Genomic DNA, 25,993 nt, shown 5'->3' with positions numbered 1-25,993 from the left:
ATATTATGTGTTGCCTAAATGCATTACTAATTAAAGTTCAGCTCATGGGGCTGCTCATGGCTACATTAGAAATAAATTGCATCCGGTAAGCACATGACTCAATAGGCCTGTAGATCATGATCATTAACAGGAGATGATTTACAAATAGCTGCTCGGAATTAGTACAAATTAGTATGAACTGGTAATTTGTACAAACAGGGAGAGAAACTTCAGTATCGTCCATTCTGAAATGTTATGTTTGAATATGCAAATAAGGAACTCGTATTAAATATGTACTCATTTGCATACAGAAATCTGAACTTTAGATGAAGTTAAAAATTCTTGTTATATAAACAACTTCTTAATAACCTTCAGAATATAGATAGTAATACAACTGGTACATTTGGTGTATGTAAGTGCTACTGATTTCTGTCTTACATACATTTTGCAAAACACTACAGTTGAGTAGAGTAAAAATATGTAACTTCTAGATATCAACATGAAACTCACCCAGTTGATTACTAACATTAAGACAATACGTTTTTGTATTACAAGTTTTCTGAAATGTGACGTTTAAATACGCAAATGTGGCATTATCTAATGCTGACTTTTGGTGAATAGAGGAAAAATCTGCAGATGCAAATAGACAAAGTATAGTTTTCTTTCCGCCAGTCTGAAAGAAGACATGCTATGGAAGCAAAATAGCCCAAACTCTCAAAATTGACCAGTGCATGAAGAAAAAAAGGCCTCTAGTGTCTCGCATTTAATGTGAAAATCACCTGTAAGGCTACTAACAAAGACTCCTCACAAGTTATATCTTGAAGTTCTTTAAAGGTGCAATGTGTAGTTCCGAGCCACCTGCTCCAAAGAAATAAGGGGACAGTATTTCACCTCTACTCCTGGCTCCATACAATAAATATACAGTCACCAGTTATTAACAAAATGCCTACTACTAACTAACAGCAGGGCAAGGATTCACACAATTCCACTAAAGTTCTGAAACTCTGAGAGCCGGTCAAAATAACACTGCTATCATAAAATCTTCACGTGTGGCGTCGGCCTGTAGTTTATGTTTCCCATCTGTGTGTTTACTGTGGCACTAACGTTAACCGGGGGCTGTGTGCTCCATGTTGGGTGGTAATGGTCTTGTGGTCTAGTGGTACGGCTTCCAAACAGAACACCAGATGGTTGTGAGTTCAATACCAGGTTGCCACCATTGAGCCCCTGAGTAAGGTACTTAACCCTGAGTTGCTCCAGGGAGACTGTCCCTGTAGTTAGTTCACTGTAAGTTGCTCTGGATAAGAGCGTCTGCTAAATGACCTGTAATGTAATATTGGACTAAAAAACTATAAAACAGACACAGACCGTGGATGTATTAGTGACAAGCCAGCTGGGTCAGCTCTATTTCTTCTCCCTCTGGTCTGAGGTCAGACTGGCACTGCAATGACTCACTATCAGGGGTCGACAGTTAGCACGCTAATTTCAGTAGATATCTCTACAACACAATACATACACGTCTTTGACATAACGTCTTCATATTATGTTGAAAATATAAGTTCATTTTTTAATGTGTTTAATTTAAATTCTGCAGTATCTTACACATTGCACCTTTATTACTTGTGCACTATTGACTGCTTATGAAAGCAATCCTGGGAGTTACTGTGCCCCGTAGTTAATACTGTCCCCTCACAGTTGGGAGGTATTGTTTACGGTCCAATCTTTGTGATCTTCTCCCTCCGTTTGCATGTTTCATTAAGGATCTCCGGTTTCTTCCACTTTACAAACACATGCATGACTGTCCATGGTAGACAGGCATCCTGCACAGGGTGTTTTCTCACCCTCTGCTGCTGTGGGATGCTCCAGCCCTGTGTCTGTATATGTTTCACTGTATATCTGTGCTTTTATTTAAACTGCTGCAAATGTAATTCACTTCATAATTATAAGGTATACCAGTGGGTTTTGAAACTGCTGCTCAGTAGTAAGGATTTACCTAAAAAGGATGCATCACATGGCCCATTGATAATAATTCTAATTAATTCATCAGTGCTTCCCAGGATTCCCCAATATTTAACAAACTTGTGAGATGTGACATGTCTCCAAAAAGCTTATTTACTTTCTGCTTAGTGGAAATGAACTGACAGATACTCTAATATTAAGTCTCATGTACTCCATGTGTCACGTGCGTTTCCATACAACCCAGCATGATCATGTCATCATGGAGTGTTTATCTAGGCCACCTGCTCATTAGTCTGTTGCATCTCATTATTCTGGTTATTCATAGTCAAAACAATAACAATAGTTAAAAGGAGCTGAATAATGACAATCTCTCAATAGTTAGGATGGTTTGACATAATTCCATTTCCCATTCAGCATCCTTTGAATTATTAAGAAGATGAATGCGCTTTATTAAAATATTAGGAATCATAAACCAGGCGATGCATTGATGGACATGAACAAGATGATTAATGGGCTCGTTGGTCAGATCAGAAGGAATCGCGGTCCATTACATTTGCCCATCTTAGTTATGTAACCCGTGGGGGAGCCTGTTGGTCGAGCCGTGCGGTTGACGTTACATCGTGACGACGCGTGAATGTCAGAGACTCACATGGACCTGCATCTCCATCAGGGATGGAGGAGTACTCGATAACCAGGAGTCCGACTGATGCTCTCCTCAGTGTGTCAGAGGAACAAGTGATGCGGCAGGGAGGGAGAAGCTCTCCCTCCGCCTTCGTGCAGCACCAGTGAGACTGGGATGCGGTTTTTGCCGCGGCGTCGGTCTCTCAGCGTGAGCCTGTTCTGACACCAGGAGGAGGAAACATATTAGCCGCTCTCTGCTGGAGGTAACGCTCGGGAGGCAGAGAGCCATGGCAGGCGCTAAACTGACGCCCTCTCCCTCGGAGATCGACCCAGACGTCAAAACCGAGGCGCAGAAAACCCCCGAGCCCACCTGGGTCAACCCCTCCAGCCCTATCCGGACCATGGGCTCTTTCGGGAGCGATGCCGGCCAAAGGTAGCTGCCGCAGATCCAAAAGCAAAACTCGCATGTTTCTGAATGCAGCTCGCTTGCACACATCCGCGAAATAACATGATGCTGCGATTGCATGCTGCATAAAGTCTTACTAACTAAGCTTGCCATTATCCTTAGTGTTAAAGTTGCGCGGTGATCATTATTCCATTACATCTGTTAACCCGTTAATTGGTCATTCCCACCGAAATGTGTAAGTGTTATTGACTATATTTTCTCCATTGAGGTTACACAAAAACGCATGCAGTGAACCTTTTAATGAGCCAATTTCATGACAGACAGCTGAATGATTACAAGCTTCTGCCGTCAATCATTTCCCTGGCATTTAATAGCTGCAGTGTAGCCTATAGTGATTACATAATTCAGTGGATGCTGCATTCCCATTACAATTTTATGAATCCTGATTCTTTTATATATAGGGTGTGGAAATCTTATTATGTCACTGCATTCAAAGCTGAAGTTATCTTTTGACATAATGCATCCAGATTGAAAGATGAATATAACATGCAAACCACAGGCGATTATGTTGACATGCCTTCAAAAGGACTACATGTTATATTTCAGCACATGTCTGCACCATTAAATAGAATCTGCAGGCAGGCGTTCAATGTCGGGACACTCTCCTACCATTTGGTAGACAAATTAGATTGTGGTTTGTGTGAGATGGGATGAACCAGTGAACACTAAAGCTCAGATTGGCACTCTTGGTATCTAGGTTCATATGAGGTTGGTTTGGCCGAAAACAGAAATATTGTGCTTGTTTGGCAGCGTTTCTGAGACCACTGCACAGCCAATATGCCGGTGGTGCAGTGTGTTCTGTCTCTCAATATTTACAGCACACATTTTTCTTGTCAATATTTATTTGAGGGCATTGACATTTTTGCCTATGTTTGTGATCTGAAATGTGGGATCTGCTGTGTGATGCAGTAGCAGTTATTGTGTAATCTGTTTTAATAACAAAAACAACAACATTTATTCATTACAGAATGTCAGCGCTGAACCATTGACAAATATTCAGTGTTGCAAGTCCACAACAAATACTCCAGCCATCCTCCAGCAAAGTGAATACATACGCCTCTGCATACACTTCTCCTGGAGCAAAATGTCTCTAGCTTAGCGGCTGTATTTTGGACGACAGACCTGGAAGGATGTCATGATGTGTTACAGAGTTGACAGTGATATCCCAAACTGAATGCAGATGGGTTGGCCTTAAAGATGGGTCAGGGATTCTTGAGATGCTAGAGAAGACACTGACTGAAGACCATCTTTCTATGTATCTTCCTTTCCTTTTCAGTTTTAAAATGACCTTCAGGAAATACAATATTTTGTTGTGATTATACAATTATACAATATATTGTGTGTTAATGGCACAACGTAACAATTGATACTATATATTTAACCTCCAACACCTTTAAGTTTAAGCAATGGTGGCACTTCTCAAAAAGTTGTTCATCTTTCTAAATCGTAAAGTCGTTTTTTATTTTAACTATCATAGTTCCAAGATGGCAGCATAGTTCAGATCTCTTCTGCGTTCTTGTAAGTAACAAGAATTACAAATACTGTACACTGTGTTTCAGCTAAGGATGCAGACATGTGATGTTGAGGTTAGCTGTACTTTACTGCTCACATCCAGGTTAATGTCAACACTAATGATGAATGTAGGTTTGAGTTGTATTTAACAGAACACTCAGTACCCACACGGACCAGGTACAGAGTGCAGCCTGGTAGATGGAGAGGGGCCAGTACCCCTGTAGTGATGATCTCAGATCTGTCCTACAGAAGCCTGTGAGTCTGTGAGACTATAGTGGCTATAAGGTAGAATAGATTGGCTTCCAATCATATATGAGAAGTTGAGCAATATAGACAAGTGGCTATATTGCAATGCCAGACTATATTGCGATCTAATTTACTATCTGCAAATGTAAAATGTATAACCTAATGCATCAGTTGGCCAGTTGCCCTGGGCAACAAAATTGGAGCACTGTCAAACATTACGTTTTTCTATCTTAAAGGAAGGATTTAATGTTTGCCTTCGATCGTCCTCATGTCACGTTACTTCACTCTTTTATAAAGAACAGAACTATTTTAACTGGTTATTTACTTTCCACACAGATCCTCTGCAGGATGCTGTCAGGAGTCAGAGAGCTTTGTACGTTGTGAAATGTGATCAGCGTGGGATTTGTGTCCAGCTGGCTCGAGAATGAGAGGTTGTGGAGGGTGGAGTGAGAGAATCAATACTCTGGCCCATTGTACGACACGTCTTTATTAAGACCTTATCTCTCTATGATCATTTACATCACCTGTGCATCCCTTATATCATAGGTCCCCCCCATCGCACAGACCTCCTCAAGCCTCTTGTGTACAATATATACAGTAGGGGGTCCCTGCACCACGCTACACCAGTTTGGGGGTCCTTGGCCCAAAAAACGTTGAAACGTTGAATCCTATAAGGCAGGGGCCTTATAGGATTCTCTATACAGCATTGACATCTAGATGTAGGCAGTAAAGAGACTAAATGAGATTTGGAGGATAGTCAAGAATAGAGGAATTGACCGTCTTTTAAACACAGGATGTGGTCAAAACAGATAAACTCGCACATATTTATTTTGGTGAAAAATCTTTTTGAAAAATGGGCATTTGGTTTGGTCTGTTGGTGTGCAGCGAGTCTGCATTTCAGAGCTCAGTGGGAGCTGTTATTCACTTTCTCATTAAGGCTACTCCAGTATATTACAGAGGATGATTTGAATATTTTACTGGAAATAGGCCAACAGAGTAGCAACTTGATAAAAGCAGGAATTTAGATTGACTGATATGCAGCATAGCCTTTATAGCAGGGCTGGGGAACCGTTTTCCTATCAAGGGCCATTTTTCTTTACAACATCCTTCGAGGGCCATACTAATTATTGAACTCATAGCCTCTGCAAAATTGTTTTAAGACACAGCCCTATTCATTTCACCTTTCTTTTATGCTGTGCAAAAAAGTAACTTATTTATCCCTGTATCTTTCTGTTTTATCAGAAATAAACAATCCTTTATTAATCCCACAACGGGGACATTTATCTTGTCACAGCAAAAGAACATATGAAGTAAAAAGGCAGTAAAAAATAATTAAATAGAATAAAAAATAATATAAGTACCAAGTGGTTGATAGAAAATAAAGTGAGTATTGTAAATGGCAGTGATAATTGCACAGCAGTGGTGGAACAGTCTGTTCTTGGTGTGGTGGTCTACCTCTCTATCTTTCCATGTTTTTATGTTACGCTCTGCAGAGAGATGCTTGTTGGGCCAAACTCCGCCGAAGAGCGTTAACTTTATCCAAACGCACTCGTCCTTTCAGCTCGTGCAGTTCGGCATGTTTCGTGCTGTAATGACGATCGAGATTATTTTTCATCACCGCAAGTACGTCCACACAAACTAGACACACTGGCCTTTTACTCTGTTTTTCTCTGTTTTACACTCGCCATGCTGCGTGCAATGACAGTCTCGTTTAAAATTGATGTTTTTTGACATGACGTGACCACGTGATGACACGTTCCGCTCGTGTTGTGTTCAGGGACCCTGACCTTGGCCAGAAAAAACAGTCAGTCTGCCGTTTAAAATATTGCCGTCTAGTTTTTTGCTAGTGGATTTTTTTTGCGTGTGTTTTACGAATTACCTCGAGGGCCGGATCAAATGGTCTCGCGGGCCGGCCAGAGTTTCCCACCTCTGCTTTATAGCATCTACATAGCAACACTGAACTTTCTACAGAGCGTCTGTCAGTTAGAAACACTTCTGCTTATTATCGTTAAGTCTTGTACAACATCAAAGCTACACGGTAGACTTTGATTTTTGCTATTCATGTTGTCAACATTTTGATTGATGCATTGACAGATTGATGAAATAACCCATTTTTATATTTGTATGCCTATGCATGTTACCTTTAATTGACATTTCAACAGGAAAAGCTGCGGGATATGAAGCCAATATATAATGGATACATGATACAGGCTTTAGACAAGGAGCCTCTAGAGCAGAGGTGTCAAACTCATTTTAGTTCAGCGGCCACATACAGCACAATTTGATCTCAAGTGGGCCGGACCAGTAAAATCACAGCATAATAACCTATAACAAATAACAGACCACAACTCCAAATTTACATTCTGAAAATGTTCAAATTTAATGAACTATCTTTTTACCAAACATTATGAACCTGAACTTTCTTAAGAAAAAAAGGTGCAATTTCAACAATATTATGCCTCAGTTTATCATTTACACATGTGCATTACAACTTACAGGTCACAGTGTATCTACAAAGGCACAAAACATTTTGTCACAGGTATCTGGAACAGTATTTTACACATTTTTACACTTTGCAAAGTCATCCCGCGGGCCGCATGTTTGACACCCCTGCTCTAGAGCAAGCAGAAGAATGGATTTGTGTATGTTTTTATAGGAAGAATCAGGAAAAATCTGTTATTTCTCTGCAGGAAAAAGGTCATATTTAACAGCATTTGTTGTCAGGACAAAATACTGCTAACTTGCGTCTATAATGTTTTTTATGTCCAAAGTTATTGACAAAAAAGATAGCAGTTGAACTGTGCAGATATGGGATCCGTATGAGAGTCCACTTAAACTTTTGAATGTCTTCAAAGACAATTTATATACATTTCCCTCTTAGTAAGTTGAGCTTCCAGACAGATTTTATAAGAAACCTTTTAACTTAGTTTGATCGTGCATTATTCTGTGCACCAGAGCCCACTGTTATTTAGATTCACTTTTCCTCTACTCACACACACCTTTTGGTTTCCCACTGGAGACACTTTAATGCAGATATCCTCTTCAAATGCGATATGTTATGCACCTTATACAGTCACTTAGATGCATTTAAAGAGTGAAAAGAGAACTGTGAATATCCTGTTAAGTCTTAATGCAAATGCTGAGCTTCCCCGCACAGCTGCGTTGGGTAATAGATCTAAACAACTAAAAGAGAATTTATATTTGTTGTAAGCAGTTGTCACTTGGGAAATAGCTGAAAGGTAATGAACAAGTACAAGTGTTAAATAAAAAAGACGCAGCTCACTAGAATGGACTAAAAGTATGTTTTCAAACCTCTTGTCCTCTGCTTGTTTACAACCTCAATTATTGTATTCTCTTTATAGTTGGATGTTGGCCTTATTGTAGTTGCTTAATACACCATGTTTTTTTAATGTGTGGTTTTATCATTAGTATTTCTCACAATGACCCAGAGGGATTTGTCAGCCATTAAAAAAAAACAAAAAACAAACACATGTTATATTGTTGTATCAATCTGTCATCCAGCTGATTTCTTCCTCACATTCTTTTCAAATTCATCGCTGCCCAATTACACTGTTACACTGTACATCGTCGTCACAATTTAGTCATCGCGCACACTGCTACAGTATGTTCCCCTTTTGTCTCCATGTTTATTTATAGCGCCCTGCTTTCACGGAACAATCATGCTTTCATTTTGATTTGCGTAGCCGAGGTTCAATGTGGTCCCTGCGGTAAATTACATATTGTCCATCATTAGTGTACATTAGGATGAAATCTCTTAGCAGTTGACTTGAGAACTCGAAAATAACACCCTGGTCGCTATGCATGCCCCGAAACAGAATGACTAAAATCATCTAACCCATTTTTATCAACACTGAGAAACCAGTGTGTGCTCGTACATGACAAGTGTATATGTACGTCGCACTGGTGCCGAATCATCAATCGCACCCGACCTCTCACTTGCCTTGTCCTTCTTCTCGAGGGCATTACTTAGCAGAGAATCAATTAGAAGGCCTGCAGAATGTGAGAATGTGGGATAATTGGAGCCAAACTGTCAAACTGTCAAACTGACACAGTCAGCTCTGGCTTCTCAGCTGAACTGAATCTGAGTCGTGCTCCAGAAAAAGCTCACAGCCCGGGCTACACAGAGTAGCACCAGCACAGACCTTCGTAACCGGAGTTGTTTGGGAGGAAAGCACTCATGATCGGATGATATGCTCGGTAGAGAGCTGTTATCATTGAGTCCATAATGTTTCTGATGAGTCACTTGTACACAATAAATTCCATCAGTAACCCGCACCTGCTCAGATCATCAACAAGGGGGAGGAGATGAGATCATCTAATATAAGTTGTCTACCAATATATTAAGATAGTAACATTTCTAATAAATTCTATTGACAAACAATGAAGAAACGGGCTCTAATGAACGCAGAGGAGTACAAAATAAAATGATTAATTTGTGCACTTAGAAGCAAAAGTAACACAACATAATCAGTGATGGAATGTGTTTGCAGCCCACACAGTGAATTCCATACCTGACAAATGAAGGCCCATAACCTTCATTCATAATCATACAGAAAGTCAAGTACAGTATAGCCACAAAACAGTGCTGCTAATTTATTTGCAGCATAATCCATAATGATCTAATACACACGGAGATATAAACGGGATAGCTGAGTGTTATTGTCTCGTTTGATAAATGTTGTTTTATTGCCCAACTCCACTAAATACGAACTCAATAAAGCTTTATGTTGTAAAATCTTAGTTGAGACTGTCATCGCTTTTCATTCAGAACGGGTGTCCTGTAAGTAAGCGAATGAGTCGTCCTGTAATATGAAAACAATGAATGATGCTGAAGCTGCCATTAAATTCTAAACAGCTTAAAGTCCTTTTTTAAATCACAATCAGTATGGTTCCAGTTACTTGCTCGTAGTCATCTTTAACACCTGGTCAGGTCACTTTCACAACTAAGAGTCACTGTATAGCTGGGAGCGTAGCACAAAGGTACAGAGGTACTGTTGCTATGGTTGCCTGCAGTTTAATATAGGCTACCTGAAGAACTGAGGTTCAGCTGTTGACCAGAACTATGTGTGAGGTTTTCTATTATAAGGTTTTAACAGCCTGTGGGAAACAGGTATTTTCTGTGAGGTATAATAGAGTACATACAGTAGGTGTTTGTGTCCACCAGCTTTATATACTGACCTGCACTTTAACATATAGGTTATACCCAGAATAACTCATCTGCAGGTCAGGATTGTGTTGTTTTATTGTAGTCTTGTTGTATATGTGATATATATCCTTCTTAACCAAGTGTTAAGTTACTAAAAGCGACCAGTCGTACTTTTGGAGGGGAGAACTTGACCTGCCTCTGTGGCATGTGAGGAACAGTATGGGAACTGTCGTGTATGAGGGAATGTTGGCAAGCTTCCTGATGCAGGTAAATAGATTTTTCTTTTAAACTACAAATCCCATTTGCCCTTGAAACTGCTGCAGAGATGGCATATGTGTGTGAAGCCCTCCCACTTTATAGCAGTCAGTCCTTGAGGCTGTTCTCAGTGAATGTAATGTAATTGAGTGCATACATCGAAAGTGCTCGTCATTTTTGCACTTGTTGTCTCAGTAGCTCAGCTCCTACTTGTGATTCCATCTCTGCTGCAAAAAGGTGAGAGTCTATTTGCTTCTTTGTTGTATGTATTTCAGCATAATTGCAGTAAGATGTGAAGGGCATCATGCTATCATGCTAACTGCATGATTATTAGGATAATTTGTTGGGGTTATGATGAAGAAACAGAGGAGGGAAGTGTGGTTAGCTGTAAGCTAATGGAGGCAAAGGGAGCCTCTGTTTATCTTAGCTAAAGCTCTTAGCAGTCAAGTAGCATCTTTATGGCTCCTTAAGGTGTCCACAAAATGGATAGTGAGATCACATTAGAGCGATTGATCTTGTTGCTGTGTACAGTTTCTGTGATTAGCAGACTAATCTTTTCCAAAGTGCTCTATTTACCTTCTGACCTGAGTTTTTAAAGGGGCACTTGGCACCGAGTGAATCATCTTGTACAGTGGTCTTTGTACTTAGAAGTTTTACCAGTCAAGAAGCTGGAAAATAAGTGAAGTGTCAGCTTGTTAAATATCCTTAAAGCAGTTGAACTTTGCTGTTATTACAACATTTCTAAAATAATTACTCGGCAGTCTATCTTTTTTTATCTCTTTCTTATATGCACTACAGGTCTAATATAAAGTTAAATGAATGTATTATTGACAAGAGTCAAGAGATTTTTAGTTCATTCAAAGTAACTTACAGACAAAAACATCTACCACCAAACTTCAGATAATGATAATATCGATTTGTTTTCGTAACATTGAGCATTTTTGTTTGAATCCTCCTCACTCTTATGGTAGCATAACTCGAAACATAAAGCTGAATAAACATTGTGGACATTAATCTTTTGTCAGAATTCTACTAAAAGCCATTGGACTGTAGTGAAATTCCTCAGCTGACTATTTCATTGGTTCCTGGGGACCGTGATAATCGACTGTGCTTTGCTGCTAATGTGGCAAAAGGTTCTTTATTAATTCCTAAAATGGTGCAGGTCCTCTCTTACGACCTACTACTTCCTGGGTTTAATGGACTCTCCATTAGTCCTTATATAGAAAGGCGTAAATGGGATGCTGACAAAGCTTTTTTTGTGATACACTTTTCAACTAAACAGCTTAAAACGGTCAAATAATAACCTTAATACAACACACAATTCTTCAGCCTTCCTTTTTTTTTCTTCCAACAACAGATAGGCTTTGATCATTTACAAGCTTCAAAGGGTTATCAACCTAATTTATATTTTTATTCATCCACTATCTGCTGAAACTGATATTTTTAGACATGCTTTAGACTGGACCTTGAAGCATTCTACTCACTAGACTTACAGTATACTGTACATACACACATTCTTGTACACACACACACTCAGTTTACAGTGTTTTAAAGCTTTTGGAGATATTACTGTTGGTTACATATAAGGGTGAGGGGTTCAAGGTACCCAGTAATATCTTTCAGTTGTACTGGATTTACAGTGAATGCACTTTGTATATTTTGGACAATTGTGTATGGTCTCACTCAAAAGGTATGTGCAGGATTGTTGGATCAAAATAGAGTGAAAGTTGAATCTACTATTCAATCATAAAATGTATCTGAATCATAATAAGAGGCGTGTCTCTTCTTACTAGTGCCAGACCTAAACTTAATGGCAACTAATTATAAAACCCTGTTTAAGCAATTTTCAAACTTGAATATATTGTTAAAACGAATGTTAAACAAACGCAATTTCTAAATTGCATAAAACATTTGCATTTAGCTATAAATGTTCTATTCTTAAGGTAAAATGAAAAACTTTTACTGTATCGGGACTGAACCTTTCGAATCCGATGTTTTCTGGAGGATAGTGCACAAAACAAGAAACATTGGTACAAAAGCTATGTCTTCTATACATATTAGCAGTTTTGAATATCTTGAAATATAACAAATGAAACGTGTGCACGATAAAGAAACAAATGACATACTATACTGTACATGAAATACTACAACTCTGGTTCAGCCTCAGGTATTGGTTTCCAAAGGAAAGAGTGTACAAGTCAACTCGTTCAGCTTCAAATCAAACTGTGTGTTCAACCTTTCACCCCTAGTACAATTGTCCATATGTGTCATTAAAATCAATATGTGCGTATGTCTCTCTCAGTCAGTCGCCTCAGTGTTACACACTTCCCTTTTCTCCATGCTCATCTCAACCTGTGAGACTGACCATGTGGGTGTGTCCACTGATCTCTCTGTGGTTTGCATTAGTGTCTCATCTGTTCCTTTAGTCAGCTGAAGCACTGTTTTTAAATTGTTTAGTGTTTGTCTTGCATGTGCCCTGTGACTTAATAGCTCAGAAATACATCTTGTATTTCCCGTTGAACTCAGATACAGTCAATGTCCACTGTAAATATTTATATTTACTTGTATGTGGAGTTTGAAGGTGACTCAATCAAACCTTGGTGGAAAAGTCTTCAGCTTCAGCTGTGCAGTAAGAAGCAGCTGCTCAAATACAAGATCTGATCAGCTAGCTAACATTAGATCCCATCTTGGCCCTTCTTGCTGCACAAACTGTTCAGATTCTTCTACAAGGTTATACAATGGTTGCATTCTGACTCGAGATGCAAGTGAATGCAAATGAATTGCAGTGGCATCCTGAGTGGCATCCTTTTCTTGCTCTTTCCTTCCCTTTTCCGGCTTTCTCGACCCCACTCTCCCCCTAACCTATGCCTATCTGTGTCCATGTGTGCTGCGTCCAGGTATCAAGAGGAGTACAGTATGGACTCAACCAATGCCCAGTAAGTTCCTGGCAGCATCATGCTTGCATGGCATGGATTGTGTCTGCAATTAACTGTACACAAGGACTGATTTGCGAGCACCAAAGCACATACGTAGCAGTGTTTCACTTTGGATTTTGCATAGACTGGATGTGGACATAATGCCTTGGAGGTAATATTACCATTACACATTATCTGTAAAGTGGGGCAATGATTGTTGTGATAATGGAGCAGAATGCTGAGAATAACCCATTCATGTGTCGCTACCTTTTCAACAATTGTTGTGGCAAAAAAACTCAAGGGAACATTTCGGTCAAATAATCAGATTTTTGTCACATTCGATCCCTCCACAGTAAATGGTGAAAAGACAGCTTTGTGTGTTTTTATCAACTTATTCCAGGTGTATTATCTGTCCCTTGACTGAATGTGCACACCAGTCTTCACTGTCAATGTAAGGTCTCGGCTTGAAGCATTACTCATGTCAGCGGAGACGAGAGTTTCTAGACAAACTAGAATCTGTTGGTTACATTGGTGAAGTAGATTCTGAACACACCAACATGTCAACTGTATGTGCTGCACTCACTGTGTACTGTGCATGCTACTGAGCCGCTCATCATACAAAGTGTATAATGGCAGCGTGGTACTACATTCCAGCTGCCTACATGTGGTGATAAAAGGGATGAAGCATGGAGGCCACATCAGTTATTGACAGTAAAAAGAAATGTTGTCCCATTTGGCTGAAATGTTTTGCTTAGCTACATGGCTAATGTGTATTTCATCTTGTTGGTGTTCCACTGCAGCGAAAAGGTCTGTGTTGCTTGCTTTGTAAAATATAACAACAGGCACCAGTAATTAAATGATTATTAAAGTAGGCAAAATATTGTATATTCATGACTTGCAAGTGCAATGGATTTTAGCCGTCGGTTAGGAAAAACATGGCCGCTCTACTTTTCTCGAAGGACATTTTGAAGTGTTTATTTGGGTTAATGCCTTGCACTGATCTTTGCTATTGATGAAGCAAGCCAAAAACAGTAGTGCTTTGAGCTAATGCAGAAAGAACAAGCAACAACATCCACAGCTGTCTGGGATAGGCTGAGTCACCTGTCAATAAAGCAAACATGCCTCTCTTGAATCTGTAAATAGTCGACTAGTTTATACAGTCTGTCCAGTTTCTTCATCATCATGTTGGCAGGTCTACATATAGCTGACCTGCTGCAGAGGTTGTGACGGGTCCACATTTGAGTGCAGTGTTCGCTGGGGCCGTGCTAGGTGGAGAGCTATAACCATGTGTTGACATGCGAGTGGTCCCCATCATCGCTGTGATCCTCTTTTGTGGTGATCCTATTTGTAGAAATCACAAAACCACAATGTTTGGTTTCAGCTCATCAGAATCAAAAAGCAACATAAGCCTCTCCACATGTTCAGCATATTGTGAAGCCCAGAATTTCATCTCGGTCGAGGGTGCTCGAGGTGCCTTCTTAGTGGGTCCTTGAACCTCCCCAGCTGGTTCCTCTCAATATGGAGGCGCTTGATACCGGGACGTTCCTGAGTAGCTATACTAGGTAGGTAGCGGGTTTTATAACACAATACTTCCTGAAATGTTTTGAACATTCGAATGGTGATGTGAACTAGACAAAAGTGAAAAGTTTCAAAAGGGGTGTTTGTCTTTCTGTAACACAACGTGGGAGAAATGTTGCCACATTTGACACTGCATGACGTTGATTCATAATGCTGCTACCTGCTGTAGTCTTTTCAAACGGCATGCTGCTATCATTGATGTTTTTCGGAGTGTGTGTACGGTGATATGAGCACGTCTCCTCTTTTCACTTAGTACTACACATTTTCTTGACAGGACATAGACAAGTTAAGTCAATTGAGCAATTGTAGAACATTTCATAGTCAAGCACGCTCTCTTATTACGGATACAGATAATATGACATTCATATTTTCCATGAGTAGTCAGTTTGTCTTATATAGCTCATCTATAGAGGTTTTCTAAAGCATCAAAATGACAAGACATCTGTATTATTAGTTGTATCTTTTATTTATTTTTACTCATCTTTACCAATTATTATTACTGTTATTGAAATTAAAACACTATGCTTTGTTTTACTGTGATGAAATTGCTGATATTCTGATAAAAGGTGATTGCCTTAGTCATAATATTAGATGACTATTAAAGGTATACACAGTTTGGTTATTGGTTGTTTTTTTTTGTTCTAGTCGTTGCTGCTAGTTTGTTAATGAAATGTTCAAATGAGCTTTTCTTTACTGTACTAAATGTGGTTATGAAACAATTTTACATTGAGTGAGAATTGCTGCCATCATCATTTATTGTCAAAAACAATACTTCTGAGTCTGAGGGCATCTTTCAACATCCTTGATCTTACATTGAGGTCCCATTACATTCTCTTTTTTGTTGGAAAGATGCCGCACATTAAAGATCAGCCGCAAGTCGTTTAACATATGATTATGATTATTTTTTTCACTTCTAGTGTCCCATTTCTGAGCTTTACTATTTATAATTCAATGCCCGTCTGGTACGTTGGGGTGTTTCTTTGACATTTCTGAGAAAGACTAATGCTAAGCCAGCAGATCTATGCAACCCTTTGTGGCCTTTTCAAAACGTCCCACAGATGCCATATTCCAATCTGACAGCCTCGTACTTTCAGGCCCTAGGGTGCCTTCTACAGTGCTGAGCCTCAACCTCAAGACGATGTGATTTGGGTCTGTAAAACTACCTTGCATAGAAATTCTGATTTGTTCACAGAACTGTCTAACAAGTAAGGGATAACGTGCATGTGTCATTATTGAGAAAGGAACCCAGACAGGGTGAGCATTGGCGGCGGGGTCTTGAATCACCCTGAGGGGTTTATAGCACCCAAACAGTATCTTCTTAAAGCCTCTTAAGTTTTCAAGAGTTTTCTTGGTCTCTTTTATGTGCGTTTGTCTTTGTCCGTAGCAAGTTATCCAACCATTCAGCAATTTCATCTTCACTTCAGTCAGCAGGAATATTAATTTGTTACTACGCAAGTCATTTAGGCAACCATAACGTGAGCAGCACTCGTATTATAACTGTTCATCATCACTTCTTGACGGACCTTGAAAGACGTGTGACAACTGCTTTGAATCAGCAACTTTTACATGCTGATTCAAGGCTCGGCTATAATATATTCTGCTGCTGTGCACGTACACTCACAAGTTCTTAGTTTAGAACAAACTGCCTTAGGGTTTTCTATGTCCTTGAACACATCATGTGCACACAGAGAACAGCTAGGACCCTCTCCACAATTCCCACTCATGTATACAGCAGCTAACAGACTGTATGGATGCCTTACAGAGGACCGGAAATGACCTGTACCGGCTCTTTCACGATCATATTAGCAGCCCCCCCTGTTCCTATTAAGCTTATTATCCTCCCCAGAGCCTATTATATCAGAAACCGTTACATTTTCCTCCTGAGATCCCTGTATCCATTTGACACAGTACTTTCACAGTTGCAACAGAAGCCCCTTCAACAATTTTTTGAACTGTGATGAGGCTATTGGACAAACACCTTTGCCATTAGAAGTTATTTAAATGCAGCTCTGTGGAACAGAAGCTGAGGATAACAAAGATATCTGCAGATATCAGAGTGTAATATTTTTAGAATCCCTGCAGGTTTTATATCGGGCACATGTCTGAGGGGGGCGCATGGTACATTTTCTATTTTCAACTGTTTTGATTTGAAGGTGGACAGAGCAAACCTGAGATCTGAAAATAAACTGTATTCAGGCTGTGATGGGAAAGACTGCTGGTGTACTGTTTACAAGACGAGATGCAGTATTACTGGTGTGTGTGTGTGTGTGTGTGTGTGTGTGTGTGCTAATGCTTCGCCCTAAAGCCTGATTACTGGGCTGACGATTTCCACATCTGTTGCTATGCCAACACTTGGGGTAATTAAGTTTTTGATTTTGATTGTGCATTACATAATGCCTTCTACAAGGCTTGATACTACAAGATCAATGGTAAATGATGCTGCTTTGATTAGAGTCACCATCCCAGGATTGACGTGTTGTAATTTCCTCAGCGTTTCCGTGATCATTTTAGCCACAGGTGATATGTTGCACGGGGCTGATACTGATACTGCTGTTCACATATGCTTGCCCCTGCAGGACTGTGACAAATATTCCATCTGGCACAGAGCATCTGGCAGCTGTTCAACAATGTATATATATTTTTTTTTTCTTTTTTCTTCACTAAAGTTAACGCAGGCATTCGAACAGCTTTCTTTTGTCAGGCAGATTATCCTGAGGTCAACAAGTTGTACTACGTAAATCACATTTATATAGCACACACATTCATACCACCTGCTCATCGGTAGTGATAAACATTCACACACACTCACACACCGTTGGTTCACTATCATGGTTCAGTATCTTGCCCAAGGACACTTCGACAGGGTCCGGGGATCGGACCACCTCCGACCGGTGGACGACCTCTCTACCTCCTGAGCCTGAGCACTATGTTTATTTACTGAGTCTACAAAGTAGTTGCTCTGTGTTTCAGACAAGAGTGCATACAATTTGAACCCCATCAGTTGCATTATGATCCTGAACTTGTTGCTGACTCTGTCACATATTCTGAATGGCTGTTATAGGTACTAAAGGCTCTACATATCAAGGACCTTAGTTGAGGACATAAGGTCATTCTCCATGTATTGTGACTGTGTGCAAACATTCCTGGCTTATTCCCTGCCTGCCATCTTTACACTTCAGGGAAGTAAAGGGAACGTCTCTTCCTAAATTTAAGAAGTACCAACCTGTTTTAGATGCTGTCTGGTTTCTTGGATATTCAAGCTGTGTATTGGCTATTTGCCAATTCTGGCTAATGGGCTGGCGGTGATGATGTGCAGACTACAGAGGTGCCAAAGAAAAGAGCGTAAGTACTTAAAAGGTAATGCTGGGGGTCTGCTGCAGTTTTCTTGCAGTCGTCAAGCATGGAAGAAGTGCTATTTGTATTCTAAGCAGCTTAGAAACATTTTTAAAGTGCTTGTTAATTGTGTGACATAAATCAAATTAAAAGGCTCAACTTTGCCTCGGTGGTCAAAAACTTTTCAAAAATTTAAAACCATGATCTAAAACAAACAGCAAAGCTAGCAGCTAAAGCTAGGAAGAGCCACGCTGCTAGCATGGCTACATTCTTTACAATTGCAGCACTACAACACACTAACTGTTTAATTTTAAATAAAATGTGCCAAAGTACAGGGCCAACACAACAGAAAAGATGTCCAAACACTTACCGACTGTACTCCAGGTGTCTCACACTACACGCAGAGGAAGCCTTCACTTTGGAATATAAAAAAAAGGGGACATACAAGAGCCTTGACATTGCTTTTAAATAAAATGTATTATTATGATGTATTATTGCTATTACATGGTTCTCACCCCTACCTATACAAACAGGCTAGGCTTTATTGTCTCTGTGTTGTCAAGCCAATGCAATTCTCCTGTAAAATAACACAATACGAATTGTGTCACTGAGTTTATCTTGGAGTCACATTTCAGGTTTTTCTGTGTTCACGTTTTCTAATGTGAAGTGTAATTGCTGGTGCCTGCAAAGCTGGGTAAACATAAAGCCTGCGCAGCTGTTGTCCATGTCTGTTCTACTGCTGTGCCGATGGAGATAACATATTGTTGATCGCCTGATTTGCCACGACCTGCCTTCATGACAGTCTTTTACTGGTTCTCGGGTCACGGAGCAGCCAATACATTTGCTTTACGTGTTTCACTTATAGCTGCGTGTTGCGTAGGATGGAGTCACAGGGATGGGGGTGCGTGGGTGGTGCCTATAGATAAGTGTGTGTGTGTGTGTGTGTGTATGTGTGTGTGTGTGTGTATGTGTGTGTGTGTGTGTGTGTGTGTGTGTGTGTGTGTGTGTGTGAGTGTGGCTAAAGCTAATTCCTTGTACTGGAAACATAACACACAGACACGGCAGTGAACATTTCCTGCCTTGGAAGCTGTCTCCATGGCAATACAGCAGGACGAGGGGGAGGGAGGGGAGTAGCGGGAAGATGGTGCATATCTCATGTTCTTTCTTCCACCTACACTCTTTATCTACACATACATCCCTCCCTTGGGACTTGGCTGCTGTAATTGCTCTCCCGCTCTCTCCTCTTTTGTCTTTCTGCACCCTGTACTCATCTTGTCAGAAAAGGTAAAAAGGATCTCATAGTCTCTGCTGGAACTACCGCTCCATGCTCATTAGTGTCAACAACATGTCTACATTTACAGAAAGTGTTGAAAGACCTTTAGCCTTTAGCTACCTCATCATTCGTGCTAAAGTGGACATTTGGTCAAGCTCCCAAGCCCTAATTAAAGTCCATTACATCTGCTCAAACATTTAATATCTTCGGGTTTGTCATAAGTGAAAAAACAGGCCGTTTGATATGAAGCACTGTAGTTTTTAATGGGAGACGATCATCAACTGTTAATGGACGCTTTAATGTTAGTGCTATAACCCATGCTGTCTGTTTATGTTCCCACTTAGTTTTGTGAAGAAAATAGTCTTTACCCAAGTGATGCAGACTTTTGCACAAACTGTAAACAACATTTGATGTGGTTGGGTACAAAATGTGTATAACAAATATTAAGAGTGAATATAAATGATTAAACCCACCTGGGGGCCTATTTCACACGCAAATTGATCAATTTGGATTAATGTCTCGGTAGAGCAATTAAAAAACACTTACGAGTCATGTCTTCATAGTGTGCATGTGAGTCACAGCTAGTGCGGCATTCAGAGAACGTGTATGAAAAAAAGGGAGGCTTCTCTCTTAGTAATAATCTGCATTACTTAACAAGTACAAGTGCTGCCCGTTCAGATTAAGAAGAGCTCCTATGCATTTGTGGCCTTGTGAAGGGGAACTGTGTACAGTATAATGACTGGCAATACATGGAGGGTAATGGAATTAGTCAGACTTGCACAGCTTTTTCCTGCACTACATTTCCACAAATCACAGAGTTGTTATCTTTAACTGGAAAGATTCACCAAACACAATTATAGCAATGGCACATTTCCAATGTTTTTTTGTTGTTGTTTTTTGTTGTTTTGTTATGTGCCAGGATTTGCTAGAAAAAGATGTACAATAGCAGGATGCAAACAAAGGCTGGGTATCAAACCTCAATACTTTCCGTTTGTTCACTGAATATTCTTTGCATCACGTGTTGAACCATCACAAAGAGTTTGGTATCCAATGCTCAGTCAGATACAAAGTCTTGTCTTTTAGTCTTTGATGAGATGTTTTCTGGTCCAAATCAAACATGTTAGACTGTTGTTTAATTGGCAAGGTTCTTGTAAGAGTGATTATGTTAAAGGATATTCTATGTTTTTGTTATTGTCACAAAAAAACAACCTGAAAAGACCTAATTGAAACAATATGTTAATCCCAAACCAACTCATTCCTACTGATGGCGTAAGCCCGAATGAAAACATGATTACACGTATGAATGTGCCTGGATCACATGTTGTTACATTAACTGTAAGTGACACTGGTTTTAACAAAGGAATATCACTGAACATCCACTGCTGTGTCTCACACCTGATAAAGTACCATGGAAAGCATTACACTGTCTGATGAAGACTTTTCTGCTCATTTCTGTGTGTGTGTGTGTGTGTGTGTGTGTGTGTGTGTGTGTGTGTGTGTGTGTGTATGTATATATATACTATATGTTGGCGGGAGGTGCTGCCTGCATGCTCATTATCTGTGTACATTTACACTGACATCATGTCACTGCTCCCCACAGGGTGCAGGTGGAGTTCTATGTGAACGAAAACACGTTCAAAGAGAGGCTGAAGCTTTTCTTCATCAAAAACCAAAGGTCAAGTAAGTACAGCCGACAGGGACCATCACACATCTTCCCATCATGCAAAGAGGTTTGCTGCCTCTCGGTATGCTCACAGCTAAATGAAAAAATACAAAAGCATAATGTGGGAAATTGCAGCCGGTGATGGTGCATATCACATTCCTGTCTCAGTGTGGGCTCATTACATTAGCTGCATCATTGTAGAGCATTGCATATACAGGTGTGACACACTGTGGCCCAGCAAAGACTGAGAGTATGGCTCATTTGTTGAAAAACGAGACAGCGCTGCAGTGTTTTTCTCAATAGGAGATAAGACAACATCTCTGAAGGAGACATTGGTGCAGCTCAGCAGTTTGGTGCATTGTGTCTGGAAGCCACTCATTTGCATCTCGTGGTAGAAATGTACACCATGATCTCTGCGACTCTAGTAGAACATCTTGTCAACATATCCTCTCCACCGACTCTGCCGTCTTTCCCTCAACTTGTCAGCGCCACTAAGCCACGACAGTCTTTGACATAAAACGAAAGGCTCTAATGAAAATGTCCCACTTGGCTGCAGGGGTCTGTTGCTCCATGCCATTTAAGGGCTCCGCTTGTTTGTCCAGTTTCAAATCATTTTAACATCGACGCTGCCTTCATCTGAAGCGGTTGTGTCACGAGAGATTAGGTAGCTACCGAGGCTGATTGGAAATGTTTAATACAACTAGCACCACCCGCTGCTTAGCAAGGATGTCTGCAGCCAAGTTCTGCACATTCTCTGGTGTGTGCTTATCGGTATAGTTCTGCACAGGAAATTGGGATTCCACAAGCATTATTATCCCTCTCGCCTACTTCTGTGCAATCCCACCAGTCGTTTATCTTGCCGTTTGTAGTCCTTATTCATATTAGAAGCCCATAAAAGCGCCGGTGTTATTTTGTGTTATTCTTGGAGGATTTGAAAGCTATGCGTCAGTGCAAATATGTTGTGACAGGGTGCCAGAGCAGCATAGAACTACATTAGTCGTGCTTCAGGGCTTCGACAGAGCTCGTCTCTTTAGGCCTCTCACTAAAGGTGATGAACGCACCTAAACAACTGGTGTTAAAGCAGTATCAGCTTTCTACTGAGGAGAAATCTGTCGCTCAGAGATGGTCATGGCACTGGAGGGTCTCAACTTTAGATGGTGGATAAATGTGAGATCATGTCAGAGAGGCTGCAGAGCTCTAAAGTAAAGCCTCTGACCAAAATACCAGAGACCTAAACAAACTCATTTTCAGGTGATCATCATTTACGTTAAGCCAAGTATGTCATTGTTGGTCCACAGGCCTGAGAATCCGCCTGTTCAACTTCTCACTGAAGATCCTCACCTGCGTCCTCTACATACTGAGAGTCAGTCTGGATAACCCCAAGGAGGCCAATGACCCCTGGTGAGACTCACAACTCATCAAATTATCCCCTATTCCAGATCGGTTCATATTTTCTTGACAGTTGCTTGTTAATATATGATTTGTTGTGATCTTTTTGTTTTATATTTTGCTTCAGAAAAGGATGTAATTGTCCAGAAACTGTGTTTGTAGATGCAGCTCCTTTCTCTTTCTTCTCATCACTTGTGATCTCTATCATCCATCATTTTGCTCCTGTATTATATTCCAAACTAACCAGATGACTTGCCGTATGCCAGAGGATTTTTTCAGAAATATTTTACCGTTGCCATGTACGTAGAGCAACAAATGTGAAATATATTGTGAGGGCAGAGAACATTCATTTATATGTACATGTTGTTCAACACCTTAAGTTTTTCTAAGAGGTTTATGATTTAAGTCAATTCCCTTGTGTTGTTTTGATTGCTCGGGGATAAAGTTGTCATATGTATTTATTTGCGTGTGTGAGTTGCTCCCACTGTCCAGTAGAAGTGGATTGTTTGCATTCTACTCACTGCCAGCAGCTTTTATAGACACGTTGAGTTTGTTCTTTATGGCTACATACCAACTGATGGGAATGTTTCCCAGCGGGTATGTTTCCACTCACATTCACACACACACACACGTTCACGCTCTTTTTCTGTAACTGTTTTTCTCCACAGTGCAATATGTCGGAACAACAATACAGCGGACTCGTCAGAAATCGACTGGTATGTTTCAGTCAAACTGTCTGATTGATTGTAAACTGAAAGTGTGTTCATTTCCTATTTTGTAATTATATGGCGTGTGAGGAAAACTTTCCTATTTACTTTCCTTTCCTTTTTTTTTTTTGACAGGTCGTTGATTTTCTGGGTTACCAGAAGTGACCCTTTATGGGCGATACAGGTGAGGCTAAAAATATTACAACGAAAGTGCACATAAATCAAATTCCATTGCATGAAATGAATCTTAATGCAGGATTAATAATGAATTAATAATTGCAGCCATTTATTAGATAAAAGCTTTGCAGATTACAGTAGTTCCACAGTGAAGGTTGAGCAGCCAGAAGAGATGAGTTTCCAGTTGCTGGGTTCATTTCTCCCCCTCTCCCCTCCGCTGCAGGTGACGGTGGCCTTAATTAGTTTCTTGGAGACCGTGCTTATCACATATCTCAGCTACAAGGTAAGGAACCGGTTCACAGTGCACCCGTTCTCTCTTTAATCCCAGCTGATGTTTTACAGCTGTCTGAGCAAAGTCCAGCACACTCCATTTGTTCTCCCTTGTGGGCCGACAGCTTTAAGTGTCTGGTCCAAGTGCCAGGCACCTATTCAAGACACAGGGCCAGCAGACCTTTGACACTAATTTTAGACTCAGACATCACAAGTTACATAAACCAGTTTTTTCAGGGCTGGAAGAGCTGTTTTTGTTTCATCTATGTGGCTTCTCTAAAGGTGAACTTTGGTCCTCAGTTCATACATATTTAAAGGGAAGAATGTGTAAGTAGTGAGTGGAAATGTCAGCATTATGTATTTTATAGTATTAACTCAAGTTGGCACAAAAAGAAAGGGTCGGTGATTGTGTGTGATTTCTCTACTGCTAATGAGCAGGGATGTGCAGAGTGAGGTAGACAACACAATACAACCTGAAATATGGTCACAGAAAACCTCTGATACAGTGTCAGCAGCAGTTATACATTTCAAGTTTTACAAAAGTACATCAAAGATTGTTAGATGGATTGATTTTTATGGTTAATGACTTTATTTAGACATTAAATTAAAGCTCACACAGTATGCATCTGAATACAATAACCATGAGATTTATAGGGACCAAATATACACCTTCATTTATGGCTGTGCCATTTGTCTGTACTTCACATAGTTATAGTAAGTGGCAGAAAAGGCAAGCAGGTATAACGCAGCATGAATTATATTCTTTTCTCTGAAGATGATTTTACTAGAGAAATTAAACCTGCTGCACTCTGCACCTGCACGTCTTTTGTTTTTAAAGAGACATTTGGTCAGAATTCTTCTTCATTCATTTTATTCTTGCGTGCAGGTCGTTCTGTGCCAATGCACTGTCTATAGTAAGTAATTAGACTAAACATTTATAGTGGTACAGCTTTTTACTACTTTCTTTATTCACTAAACAACCAATAAAGAAGTTCAGCCAAACTCAGAAATACTCAGAGTTTTTCAAGTGAGTTCCACACAGGGGCATTCATTCATAATTGTGTAAATACTTTCTACCAACTGTGAATATATGTTTTCATTTTGTTTGACACAGTTAATCAAATTGAGTTTTGGGCCTTTTATAAGATTTGCATTAATTATTTGTTAAAAAGGTGACGATGAAGATCCCATTTTCATTAAACAACATCAGTTAGACATTTTGAAGATCAGTCTGTATCTTACCAGGATGCATGGAAATGTTATCTTCAGCTCTGCTGGTAGTGTCTCTCGGACATGTTGTTCTGGAGGTTTCAGCTTCTTCCCCTGTGGTGATCCTCTGAAGCTTGGTCTGGATTTTATTATTTGCAATGTTTTTATTCTTTTATTTCTTGCCATGTCTTTTATTTTCCTTTGACAGAAGGCTGTTTAGGGACTCATACTGCATATGTTTTTTGAGAAGCAAATCCGGGCTGGTGATAAAATGTAGCCTTGTAAAAAATTTTCATCTCACAAACTTTTATTTTATTTACCACATTTGTTTTTAATAGCTCCATCATATACAGAAGCCACCACTGAACTGCACCTTGTAAAACTCTGCTGCGCTCTTAATATGCAATTAGTATTCAGTCCCTCTCGCTGATTATGCAATTAGCTGCAGCCACACTTTTACTGTATGTAGAGCCAGTGTCCACAAAGTATTTTCTCGTGTGTTTTTCTTCTGTCATTTGGAAATAGCTAAGCTCTCCTTCATTGAGGGCGTTATTTCATACATAATTCAGCATGTCGTAATGCAAGGGTACCGATAAACTTAATTTACATGACACGTGTCTAAAAGCAGAGAATGCAGCATACAGTAGTTAACTGTACAAAGTAAAGTCATTAAATCTGGAAGAATGTAGTTAAAGTTAAAGAGATTTAATTACAAAGATTATGATACTACTTCTGTTTCTGTATATAAACTGTTAAGCATCATTAACATGCTTCACAAACAAGCACTTTCTTTGAATGCCGCAAGAACAAAAACGGATCGATGAGAAATGTTGTTTCCTGTCCCAACATCAATTACTGACCTCTCCCTTCCAGCTTTGATACGCTCAAATCAATACTAAAATTGTTTATACCAAAGAAGCATGTTTAATTGTCCAGACTTACAACATACTGTTGTCTATGTTGCCTGTTTTACAATGTTGTTTTCTGAGCTGAATTTCTGTAATGGTCATTATTACTGGAATTACACTAAAACAATATGCTGCTTTATTTAATTATTTCTCATCAATTTCCTTTCCAGGGGAACATTTGGGAGCAGATCTTCCAGATATCCTTCATATTGGAGATGATCAATTCAGTGCCATTTATAATCACAGTGAGTAATTAATGTAATCAACTGAGCAGTCAATATGGTCCATAACAAAATGTGTTAACACAGCCTCAAAGTCATTTTGCTATTGTATTGCTCTGAGCAATAATCTAATGTTAATGCTGAAATA

The 25,993-nt window shown here is 39.8% G+C and overlaps 1 protein-coding gene across 1 annotated transcript in view; it reads left to right on the top strand.

Moving 5' to 3' along the window:
- Nucleotides 1-2,670: 2,670 nt before the first annotated feature.
- The window catches only part of kcnt1b (potassium sodium-activated channel subfamily T member 1b), a 62,751-nt gene continuing 39,428 nt past the window's right edge, over nucleotides 2,671-25,993 (top strand). The window contains exons 1-8 of the mRNA XM_029439128.1: nucleotides 2,671-2,989; nucleotides 13,100-13,138; nucleotides 20,902-20,981; nucleotides 22,263-22,365; nucleotides 23,022-23,069; nucleotides 23,196-23,244; nucleotides 23,461-23,520; nucleotides 25,795-25,869. Coding sequence (XP_029294988.1) covers nucleotides 2,844-2,989; nucleotides 13,100-13,138; nucleotides 20,902-20,981; nucleotides 22,263-22,365; nucleotides 23,022-23,069; nucleotides 23,196-23,244; nucleotides 23,461-23,520; nucleotides 25,795-25,869 — 600 coding nt within the window. The 5' untranslated portion in view covers nucleotides 2,671-2,843. The remainder of the gene's footprint in view (nucleotides 2,990-13,099; nucleotides 13,139-20,901; nucleotides 20,982-22,262; nucleotides 22,366-23,021; nucleotides 23,070-23,195; nucleotides 23,245-23,460; nucleotides 23,521-25,794; nucleotides 25,870-25,993) is intronic.

This window comes from Cottoperca gobio, chromosome 9 (genome assembly GCF_900634415.1).
Source record: "Cottoperca gobio chromosome 9, fCotGob3.1, whole genome shotgun sequence".
Classification (NCBI taxonomy): Eukaryota; Metazoa; Chordata; class Actinopteri; order Perciformes; family Bovichtidae; genus Cottoperca; species Cottoperca gobio.
This window is presented reverse-complemented; position numbering and strand designations above follow the sequence as displayed.